The sequence below is a fragment of the Crotalus tigris genome, unplaced genomic scaffold, assembly GCF_016545835.1.
Source record: "Crotalus tigris isolate CLP2741 ecotype Arizona unplaced genomic scaffold, ASM1654583v1 scf7180000017729.2337069, whole genome shotgun sequence".
Taxonomy (NCBI): domain Eukaryota; kingdom Metazoa; phylum Chordata; class Lepidosauria; order Squamata; family Viperidae; genus Crotalus; species Crotalus tigris.
The window spans coordinates 399,177-411,793 of NW_024096596.1; the positions used below are offsets into that span (position 1 = coordinate 399,177).

A 12,617-nucleotide genomic window follows, 5' to 3' on the forward strand; every position below is an offset into this window, starting at 1 on the left:
GTGGCTTATTTAGTTCATCTATATGTAAGTGAACAGTTTAAAAGACTACTAGTCTAAATTAACTATGAAGCCCACCCACTGAGATTATCTCATAAAGGATTCTCATTGTTCAGATTCATTATGTGCTGCCATTAAATAATTCTAGATAAATGCATAACTAATAATTTGCACAAGGATAGATGTGGGGGGGCACCATGCTTAGTTAATTTATTATTCTGCTAACAATTTCTAGAGTAGCCTTTCCTATGAGAAATTATGTTAACATGCTAGTCCACTGAGGACATAATACAGCAACAAGATGATGTGCCCATTTAATCCCTTTAAGAGGCAAGAAATGCCCGGAGAGGAAAGTGTCAGAGAGAAGAATGAGGGTGATTAACCAACAGAACCTAGATTTAAAGTTTGATTCAGCGTATTACAACGATAAGACTGAATTAGGATTAACTTCTTGGGAAGCATTGACAAGCTAAAGATCATTCTGCAGAGAAGGTAGCCAATGGCTACATCAGAAAGAGGAAAAAGTGAATGGATCAGCTCCTCAGAACTTCTTTCCAGAGCAAGGAAGGAGCCAGGATCACCCACAAATGCTCCATACACAAGTTCCTGCAAGGAGTCTATAAGACAGCAGTCTCCAATGGGTTTTACAACTATGGAAACCAGGGAAAGTCATCTCACCTAAGTTTGCATACTTCCTTTCTTAACCACCTTAGGAAATTGCTTGTTGATGGCTTTCCGGGTGTTAACCTTCCTTCAGAAAGGAAAGTTTTATTACGCTAGTGAGTTTCCTTCTATCCTTGATGAAAGACGTTTTATGCATGTTTAAGGACTTTACAAAGAGGTTTCTTTTTATTTTTGTATAAACAGGGTGACCATGATGTTGATTTTGGAAAGTTATAAATAGATGAAGAGACTAGAGGAACTTGACATAATATTTCCTGTGGGTTGTCTCAAGTTTTCAAATAATGATTTTGAAACTAACTGTAAGAAATCCTCCTGTGGGAAAATGTTTTGATTAGGAAAAAAATACCATAAGAGGGATTTTGAAAGTTGACTAGAGGGAACCAGAGAGTACTAAAGATTACAATTAAAGAAGATAGTAATACAATTGAACAGTATTATTTGACTGTGGAAGGATATTTGAGAATAATGCACTGAGAAATTATTCTTAAGATTGTCTGCTACTATAAAAATGGTTTTAAAATAAATTACAGAAAAGGAATGGATTTTATTGTACAAAAGAGAGATTGAAGGCAACTTGAAAGGGGTTTTAAAAGTGACATTTACAAGAATGAAATGGGGAAAAAATGTAAACCACAAAAGTGATTTACAAATGAAACTTGCTGATGTCTTAATAATCAAAGAGGACATACAAATAATAAATCAGAAGAGAGACTTGGATAGGTTTCTAATCTTAGATTTACAAATGAATCTTATTAAACAAGTGAAGAATTTCTGAGAGGAGACAAAGAGAAAATAGTAAGTAATCTAGTTGGACAATATTTAAAAGTATCAAAATCAAGTTTTTAAAAATAAATTGAAAGAAAATAAACATATGTGTTTCTAGTAGCTCTTAAATGATTTTTTTAAACCAGGACTGAATGACAAAGCTTTAAATATTTGTTTATAGATAACAGAAAGAAAAGGTATATAAAACTGATTTATTTGATTATGATTAAAATATATGTGTTATTATTCCTTGTAGCTCTTAATGGACATTTGCTTATTAGGACTGAATAATGAGATTTCTTCATTTGCCTGTTGATAAAGATATATGATATATGAAGAAGTGATCTTTTACTGAAATATCAGAGAAAGTGTTAAGTTACTGAAGTTATTTCTATTTGTTTGGAGGGAGTGATATTTTTCTATATCTTTCTTATTAGATTTTTTGGGGGCAGTGTTCATTTTTTAATATTCTTTTTAGTTTGTGTTAGTTTTTCCCTTGTATTTATAAACTTTAGTAGGAATTCCAAAGGTGCTTTTTTCAAGAGGCAACTGGACTTTCTTGTTTTTCTTTGAAGACATTTCGCTCCTCATCCAAGAAGCTTCTTCAGAACTGAAGAAGCTTCTTGAATGAGAAGCGAAACGTCTTCAAAGAAAAACAAGACAGTCCAGTTGCCTCTTGAAAAAGGCACCTTTGGGACAACCATGACCGAGAATCTCCATAGACATTTAGTACAAAATTGTTGTTGTTTTTTTTTAAAAAAAAAAGGCTGAATCAGAGCAGGAGAGACATTTGAACACATTTATGAATGTGATTTTATGTATTTCTGAAATAATAATAAAAATTATCCCTCCCTGACGACAGTATTTAGCGTGTTCTCTGATGGCATATTTATTTTCATATCTTTTGTTTGATATGCCCATCAACATCAAACAGGGTAATAAACTCTAGTGCTTTTTACTCAATTTCCTTTTATGCTAATTTCTCTATCCTCTTTAGAGCTCTACCCCCACCAAAATGCATCATAATGTTTAAATACACAACGCATGTTTAAGCATCAGAGTTCAGGATTTCCAACTTCTCATATTGACAGACCCATAAATCACATTAAATTAAGTGAATTACTGTCCCATGCATCTATAGCTTTAACAGTATTTATGTAGTGTCATCTTACCCTCTCCAGAATGGGAAGGAAGAGAAACACTGATATTTGAATTGGGAACTAGACCTCTAATAACATAACAGCAATATATCATTCAGATTTATCAATTCCATTAAGATGCCATTTTTAGTATCAAAGCAGATTTATATCACTGCCTACAACCCCCACCCCACCCCCTGCCAGGATTTCTATTTGTATTTCAGATGTTACCATCTGCATTCAATTATAGGAATAACCTTACTTTGTATCAAATTATGTACACAACATGGTTCAGAAGTCAAAATAAAACTCTAATTCCTTTTTAAACTATGAATGCCAAGCCTAACATTATAAGCAAAGAAGTGTACTTACAAGTCAAATCATTTAATCTATTGTAACAGTTCTAAAAATGGCTTGTTGTCTTGCTCAATTATCCACTGACTTCACCAGAATGCTAGAACATTTTTGGCGTAATAATAATCAGTGTCTGATTTCTTTCCTTTATCATTTTAGCCCTTTAACAATTCTGTAAAGGAGGCTTGGGTAGTGGTGACTAGATTCACATTATCCAGGAAGTTTATCTGGCCAACAAGGAAGTTAAACCTGAATCTCTATGTTCCTAATTTAACACTTTAATCCTGATTCATGCTTCTTTTTTTCCATTTATATCCTTCCTTTCTTCTATCGTGTAACTCAATTCATAGCTAATTCCCTGGTAGTCTCTCAGGTAGCCACTCCAATATTGAACATTTTTATTCAGTATAGTTATTGCATCATTCGTTCACAGCTTCCCCTTTTATACAGACATCATATTTGCCCAAAAGCAGTTTTACCCTGAATTTCAGGAAGTGTGTGTAATTAATTATTAGATTAATCTACTCATAATCCTACAAGTCCTGCTGTGCTGAGTCATTGCAATGGAACTGTTCTTGAAAAGGATGAGTGAAGAACATTATGACTGTATGCCAAGAGTGTACATTCCTTAAAGAGTCATCCAAGGCACAAAAGTCCTCCTAGCTACCCCATTAAGGTAGGCAGACACCTGTATTGAGCAGAACTGGCATAGGAAGATACTGGAAACAGAAATTATCACTTTAGTAACAACAACAAAGGCATCCTTTCATACTCTCATGGAAAACTACATGAATAGAAAATATAAAATGATTGGCAATATAGTGTGGATGATGAGCCCCTCAGATTGGATGGTGGTTAGCATGCTATTGAGGAGGAGGTGAGGATCTTTCAGGGCATATGTTTATGGTGTGGCTAGATGGCCTTTGGGATATCTTGTTTCTGATGTTACTTTTCAGAAGAAGAAACTTTCAAGCTAAAAAGACAGAATTATAGTGGAAATGTGGAATGTAAGAAACATGAATATGGAACAACTCAGCACAGTGAAAGATTAAATGATCTACTACACATTGAGATCTCAAGCATTAGAGAATTAAAGTGGACTGGATTTGGACATCTTCAATTATATCCTGTATGATCTCTTCCCAATCCAGTTCTTCAGGTCTTCCATTCATTGCCAGTGTAATCAACTTCATCTACTTTGCAGCTAGCCATCTTCTTCACTTTCCTTACAGTTTTCCCACCATTATAGGCTTCTCAAAGGAAAACAAGAATAGAGAGAATCAAAACAAACATTTTCTGCAGTGTCTAGTTTTCTCAGCTTGTCAACTTAGGATCATATTCAGCTGAAATCAATTCTAGTATTTCCTTTTCCCCGTCCCTTAAATGTCTGTATGTGACAGATTTGTATGTGCACGCGTGTATATGAAAACATACACAGGAAGGAAAAGCAGCCTTCCTATAAGATATATTCTAAATCTTTTATTTACATTATCTCTTCTGAGTTCAGTATATGAGAAATTACATTCAATGAACGGAAATTCTAAGGTTGGCTTTTTGGAATTGCTAAAATAGATGTGTATGTTTTATTTAAATAGTTCCATTTGAGTAAGATTAAAGAACTAAACAGATTTTACAATTTTTTGTTCATAGATTTTTATTGTTAGTTGACCATAGTTTCAAGTTAAGCCATATTTCCTATTGATTTTAATAGTGCTGGATTGCCACCAAATTTTGAAAGCTATTTATTCAGACTTCTGTTCCCTACCTCTTCAATTGCATTATATATAGTTCAAATTTCTTTCAAAAAACTTGACCTTTTGCCAGCATTTCTTATTTAAAAGTCTCTCTTCTTGTTCCTACCCAACACAGCTGTTGCTAGATTTAAAAGCATTTGACTTCAGCCAGCATGGTGGCTAAGCCAATTAATACTCTAATACAATCATTTCTGAAAACAAGTATTTTGGCAGAATAAAGAATGGGATATATCTTGCATAATTTGAATTGGCTCTTGCACTGTTATAATGGTAGAAGTGACATTTTGGATCAGAGTAGTCTGAAGCATCTCAAAAAGTGAGAAAGAAATATCAAAAGGAATTAATTTCAATGTTCTTTTTAATACCAGCTTTCTTAATTGTAATTGGTTCTTTAAAAAATAATGCCAATAGAACATTGTTTTGATTCGTTTAAAAAAATATTCTGGTCTCAACAGGTGGCAGCACCTGCCTAATTTTGCCCAGGTTTAGAAGCTAACCAGGCCTGGCACCTGATTAGGACATGAATGGAAACACTCCTGGGAATAGCAAGAGAGTGTAGATTAGACTGGGGAACTGAAAATCATCCTGGAAAATGGCACCAGGAAGTCTTTAGATTGCCAGGATAACTATATGAAATACGTATGGATTTACCAGGAACCAAGCTCAGCTCAAAAGAGACCTTACTTTAAACTCGTATTCTTTATAAGTAGATGAATTCATGTGCCACATCTTTTCTCATTAGGCTTTGAGGTGAGTAGATTTATTTTAGCCATCAACTGCACTAGGTTGACCATAATAACAAGAGCTTATCTTATTCCTGTTCTAGCATTACAGAGAACATCTTAGGTTGTTTTAAACTTCCTTTGAACCCTAAATCTTTTTCCAGCATACATCAATTTTCCTCAGATTATTAAACAATTTTGCAGACTAGGAAATTATGTTTCTAGAAAGCCAATGTGGCTGACTTAACAATGACTTCATAGATTTTTTCCCTAACAATTTAAATAAGTAATGCAGTTGAAGAGATGGAAGAAGCGTGTGGACAGATAGTTGGTAAAAAAGATAAAAAAAAACAGGAGTAGGCTACCCACTGGCTCCATAATATTCCGGCAACTCTTGTGGTGATCACTTGTATTGTAACTAAAATTGGGCAATAGTATTTGCCACCAAATTATGGCGGCAAGTGTCTGCTTCACTTAAACATTCTTCACTAAGGTATGATTGTTTGAAAAGAGATTTGTTATCGACCTGGCTTCATCTGTATCTTTTCCAATGTGCCTTCAGCATGCTGCAGAAGTCATTATAAGACTCACAGCCTGAAGTGGGGAAATCATGGCATGGACTGAGAGACTAGTAAAGCAGGGCCCTTTATCTATGTGAAGATTTGCTGGACAAACAAGGAAAAGAGAATTACATTGAGATCTCCAGTTCTGATGATTGTGGAGCCAGAGTTGGTTTCAGTGAATAAATTTCAGGAAGGAAGTTATAAACAACTAGTACCTTGGGCAGAATAACTGAACCATTTATCTTTATAGAAATTTCATTAAACTTCTCTTATAAATATCAGTGAAAGACAAATAATGTATTTTTATCTCCTAAATTGATTCATTCAACCCTTGCTGCTCATCACTAGGTTGTCTGTATGTTAGTATCTCCTGAATATTCAGCACACTTTGAGCCTCATTCAATACGTTTCTTTGAATACACAATAACTTTTATAACTTTTATTGTTCTTTCTGGTTTACAAGTGCAGCGCATGGACATAGATAGCCATAAAAGTTTAATAAAGATGGCTGAGAGAGGTTGAGTGTATATTTTGGAAATAAATTGAAATAAATCATAGGAGCTATTTTGTATAAATGTAATAGGCTTGTATGATACACTATGCTAAAATGAAGTAAATCAGCAAAATTCAAAGACCTCATCTTAGAGTGCAACAAATGAGAATTTATTGTGTAGGATTCAGTCACCTTTATTAAGGTATTATTTTCATTTTGAATAAATTACATTTCTTAAATATTCAAAGCCTCAACATTATTGATACTAAGAAAAAGTAGTTTTGTCAGGGACAGAACAGCTATTAACACTTAGAGGATGGTTGGTAGGTGGGGAGTTTTTTGTTTTGTTTTGTTTTTTTATAAAGATTTAGCTAATTTGTTTGAAAATTGAGTTGTTCGGCTAGAATTAAAATTGTGTTATGGTTTTGTTTGTTATCTCTTTTTAATTGTGTGTTGCATATATGGAATCTTAGGTTCTTTTGGCATCTTCCATAGAGTTTATTTTTGTTCAATCCTTGTCTTTCTAACGAATGTTTAAATCCTGGAAATGAGCAGTTGCCTTCTAGCAACTGTCTTAGATTGGCTGAGCTCCAGATTCCCTAAATTTCTGTTTAGTTTTCGTTTTCTTTTCTAACCCTTCAGTCCTCTCATGATGGGATCAGATGGGATGTGAGGAAACTGGTTTATAGTACAGGGATGGTTGCAGAAGGGATCTAATTTTCCAGTTGCTATTTATTCCCAGGCATGGGTCACCTCAGAATTGAAGTACTTCAGATGGAGAGACCGATTCGACCCTGAGGACACCTTTCTTATTACATATGGCCCAGTATTAAGCCATTCAATGGCACTGCTGGGACTTCAAGAGCATTTAAGTTTTCCTTCCAAATTTATAATTGACAGCAAACCACCTTTGCTGGCCTGTTTTTTTTGCCTTGGGCCAATTCAAAACAACTCACGGACTGCTTTTTGTGTTGCGATCGCTTTGCGATTTCTCAATGACTGCACTTTACCCTCCTTGAAGCAGTATTCCTAAAACTTACCTGGGAACATGTTTATTCATTTCTAACTTATAAGAGTTAAAATCCAAACTTTTTTGGGGGGGGGGAATACAAGAACGCAAATTGTATAAAAATAATATTCTGCAGCTGAACTGAAAAAATGAAATAAATAAAGCTGCAAGAGCATCCCTGTTATGTTACTGCCCATTTATAACTCAAAGTAAAACTGCTCCCTGTGTGCAAACCAGAATTATGCAGAATGTCAATTAAATCAACTGTAATCTCCCAGATACATTTTTTATTGCTGGATTCATTAGATAGGCTCTTAAGGTAATGAATAGTCGTCACTTTTACCAAGGACTGCTGATTCCTTTATAAATGATGACCACTAAAAAATGCAGAAGAGACATTTTAAAATCTGGCTGTATTTACACTCTGCCTTTATACTTCAAGTAAAGTAGAATTTAGTATGACCCAACGTATTATGAAAATCACTACTAGAAATCAGCTCTGTACTTTAGGACATATACATTTCAGAACATTTGTTTTAAGATTTCCTAAGAAAGCAACATAAAAAGCACAAAATCAGATAATTTGTTTTTATCAAATTCCAAAAATCTATTCTTTATAATGTATTTTGTTTTCTTTCTTCTAGCAAGTCCACACGCAACACCATCGACTCTTCATTTTCCAACATCACCCATTATTCAACAGCCTGGGCCATACTTCTCACACCCAGCAATTCGCTATCATCCTCAGGAGACTCTGAAAGAGTTTGTCCAACTTGTCTGCCCGGACGCTGGTCAGCAGGCTGGACAGGTGGGGTTCCTAAATGTAAGGAAGCTGTTTCTACTTTTTTTCAGAAATTTTGTTTCTATAACCATGGAATGATAAGAACAGATTTGTACACATAAGAAAATCAGAGTGTTTAAGGGGCCTAAACCATCCCAAAATAAATATGTTTCATTCATGTTATGATTGGAGTTAATATAATTTAAGTGGTCGTTAATTGGCTACCTTGTGCCCATAATTTACACCTTCTACATGCTAGAATTTAATCAATTTTTGCCAGTAATGAAATCTATTAAAGTTTGATGTAAGTGATGAATGCAACATACTACAGGTAGTTGTCGACTTACGACCACAATTGAGCCCAAAAGTTATGTTGTTAAGTGAGACATTTGTTAAGTGAGTTTTGCTCCATTTTACGACCTTTCTTGTCACAGTTGTTACAAGATCACTGCAGTTGATAAGTTAGTAACCGAGTTGTTAGGCGAATCTGGCTTCCCCATTGACTTTGCTTCTCAGAAGGTTGCAAAAGGTGATCATATGACCATGGGACACAGCAATGGTCATAAATATGAACCAGTTGCCAAGCATCTGAATTTTGATCACATGATCATGGCATTGTTGCAAAGGTCATAACTGTGAAAAACAGTCATAAGTCACATTTTTCAATGCTGTTGTAATTTTGGTCACTAAACTATTGTAAGATGAAGACTACCTGTATATATATTAACATTTTACAATGGATCAAAGATTATAAATAAATTAACAGTTCATATTGACCTAAATACCACTTAGACAGTGCCACAAAAGTATTTAATACTATCACAAATAGGACCCAGATACCTTACTCTGAATAAGCTCTTAGGATTACACTGTGAAGGAGGCAAACAGGGAAGTATAAAAGCATCCCAGGTCTATGTAAGCCTTGAAAACCCAAAACTACTATTATATCTTACTGAGTATGTTTACTACTTATTTGGAAAGTGGGACACAGTTGAATTGTCAAATATTGATCACATATTATCAAATTCTTCTTACATACACAAAAAAGCATTTTTATTAACAGATTAACAACAGACAAAACTATACTACTTACAAAAATTATTGATAACCTGTAGAAGATTTCAAAGTAGCTACCAAAAGATTTATGAGATGCTCTGGCCTTTTTCTGACATACTACTCTGCTGCTGATTAGCATCACAGAGTCTGCATGATCCTGTTCCAGAATGTTTGAAAACCTGAATTGCAGCCACAGAGAAATCAAGGAACCAATATGCCACAGAGGATTTGGGCTGCCCACAGCCAGTTTAGAGGTTCAGTGAAACTTTTAATTGCAGTGGAATGGAAGCAAAAACTGCCAGTTCTTCATTTTGTGACCATGTCAAGGAGGAAAAAGCACATGAGGAAAAGCTTTTTTTCTTTTTTTTAATATTAATTTTATTTAAAATTACAATTAAACGATTAAAAACTAACAAAAATCAAAGAATAAAAATAAAAAGAGCAGAAACAAAAACAAAAAATAGAAAAGAAAGAAAAATAATATAACAAAAGAAAAATACATACAAAAATGACTTTCCCCTTCTTCACAAGTAAACAATTTTAGTAACTTAACCACCTTCTCTTAAAATACAACAAATGATCTCTTTATCCCATATCCAATTTTTTATTTATAAACAAATCCTTAAATCCTAATAATTTAGCCCTAGTCAAGTAAATCCATTAAGGCTTCCCAGAGATAGCAATATATCTATTTTAACTTTGATTAAATAAATCAAGTTTTATCTTCCTTTTTACAACAGTCTTGATCTTTACTCCTCTCAGATAATGTCCCAGAATTTGATTTCTTGTCTTTTCTTGTCTTGTCTTTTCCTTTCACACAAAATTCTTCAAAGTTTTAACAAGCCTCTTTTGTATGTCCAACATAGGAGCATCATCCTATGTTATTTGTATAGTCCTTTTAATTATTAAGAGATCAGCTGATTTCTTTTATATGCTAAGTATAGATAGCATTTTTTCATATCATTCTTGTTGCCTGTCATTCTTAACTCTAACTTTGAATCAGTCCCAATTTTGTCAGACAAAGCTTGTTCCTCTTTCATACAGTAACTGTATCTTTTAAATACAGCTTATAGAACAGACATTTTTAAATTAATTTCTGGGTCCATTGTTCAAAAATATCCTTCAATATATCCAATGTTAATATATTTTGCTTCCTTTTATATTATTAAGTTGAATGTAAGAGCTTTTCTGCTTTAGTTTCTTTTGGTTTTCTCTAATGGCCAACCTTCAAAGTATCATCCAAGAAAATTCAAACCAAAGCATTTTCCCACAGAGGAAAAATTCTTATAATTATTTCTAAAATCATATTTCAAATCCATCTGGATCTTTAGTCTGTTTGTAACTTTTATATGAAATTTAAGTCAAATCAATTTTAATCACTCTTTTGCTATTTATTTCAAAAGGAAAAAAATAAGTCCTTAAACTTGTATTTAAAAGTTTTTTTTGCTAAGGGCTGAAGGAAACTCACCTGGTGCTATAGAACATTTTGTTACAAAGATTCTAATAGCAGAAACAAGCCATTTCCAAAAGAAAAGGAGGTATATAAATACAGTGTTATTGTAAAGGCACCAATTATGGTTTGAGCAACACAGTTATTCTTTGTTTCCCAGAGTTCTAAACCCACCGGAGACTACTATCCAGAGCATTCATGGACAATCTCAAGTCCCCTCTTTGTCCAGAGAGGAATTACAATGAACAGGTGTACTTGCCACCTATTCATTCCACCGTAATTGTTGGTTCCATTAAAAGACTAGACATTCCACAAGGAAAAAGCTCTTTAATGTACTTCCGAACTCTAATTTTACTTACATCTAAATCGGACCTCTCTTGCTCACAACACAAGATGTACAAAGCCTAACACTCTGAGGAATACATTTGTACTGCTCTTTGGTTCTGTTAGGAATGTTGCCTTCTCAAGTTCATTCATAAATGCTAATTATTATAGTCTATGTCCAGTAGAAGAAGCTACTTTTATGTCTCAGCTGAGCAAAGGTAGCGGAAGAGATGAGGATGTTTTTCCCTTCTCTGCTGAAGCACCACTTTCTAAATTAGTATGTTTGTGGGGAGTGATACATGCATATCAGTGTTTCTCAGTCTCAGTAACTTTAAGATATGTGGACTTCAATTCCCAGAAATCTCTAGCCAAAATTTCTATAAATTGAACTTTACGTATCTTAAAGCTGTTGAGGTTGAGAAACACTGATTGATGTATATGCAGACAATGGCATCCATAGGGGGCTAAAGTAGTCAAGATCTCCACCTTTGTACATTCATGCAACATTATCATAAATACCAAAAAGTGGGGCTTCATTCACATAATTGTGATGGTCATCTTGACTTTTTGTTCTCCCCATGGACAGTCCTATATGCGTATACTTTCTTTCTCTCTAATTCTAACATCTTCTCATTCGCATCAAACATTATTATATTGCTAGTATTTGCATTATTATTATTATTCCCCATGTTGCAATCATTGCTTATTCACAGCAATTTTCTGCTTATAGAGTATCTGATCATTGCCCAATAATATATATGATTTGAACTTCACATTCATGTTCAGAAAAAGCGTCAATTAACATGATCCCAAAAGAGAACTATTTAGTTTCTTATGATCTGATTCCAGGATTTCCGAGGTTAACTCAAAATATAGAACACTAGTAATTTTTATTAATTATTTCTGTAGAAAAATGAATCAAAAACAGCAGTTTTAAATCAGCCACATTTACTTTTTTTTTTAATGGCTTCTTGTAGCATTTTAGATTTACTTGACCAGCACTTGAACTTAGGAAGATAAAAGTACAGTTTCTTATGGTCTGTTATATCTAGGAGCTATTATCTTCTTTCCTTATCACTGAAAAATTAAACAGTGTTCCAAAATTTTGGTTGAATTATCTTAGGTTGTTGTTAAATTTAACAATTATCTTCAGGTTACTAGAATAACATTCCATTTGTATGGACAAATTACTACCTTGGTGTATAGCCTTATCTAAAATAATATTTGGTTGTCTCACAGTAGAGTACAAGTGAAAAATAATGATGGCCATAGTTATTTTAACTCATTACATTTCTGATAGCAGAATTTTTCTTGCTTTTAGCAATTTAGCACTACATATAATAAAAATGTTAGTGTTTTAGATCCAAACCTTAGAGTTGGATCCATAGAACAACAAAGTGCAGAAGAAAAATAGCTACCAGCTGTATTGCATAATTTCTTAAGAAGGTATTAAAGGTATGGAAGTTACATCAGAGAATCACCATGTGTTATGTTTGTTTTATACAGATTCATTTACCAATTGCTAC

The 12,617-nt window shown here is 33.7% G+C and overlaps 1 protein-coding gene across 7 annotated transcripts in view; it reads left to right on the forward strand.

Moving 5' to 3' along the window:
• Positions 1–12,617, forward strand: part of NFIA (nuclear factor I A) — a 292,392-nt gene that overhangs the window by 244,220 nt on the left and 35,555 nt on the right. For 5 of the 7 annotated variants that reach the window (XM_039339047.1, XM_039339043.1, XM_039339042.1 and 2 more), the window contains one exon: positions 8,125–8,303. In XM_039339047.1, the coding sequence (XP_039194981.1) occupies positions 8,125–8,303 (179 nt within the window). The remainder of the gene's footprint in view (positions 1–8,124; positions 8,304–12,617) is intronic. The other 2 variants (XM_039339045.1, XM_039339041.1) reach the window with 1 other exon arrangement.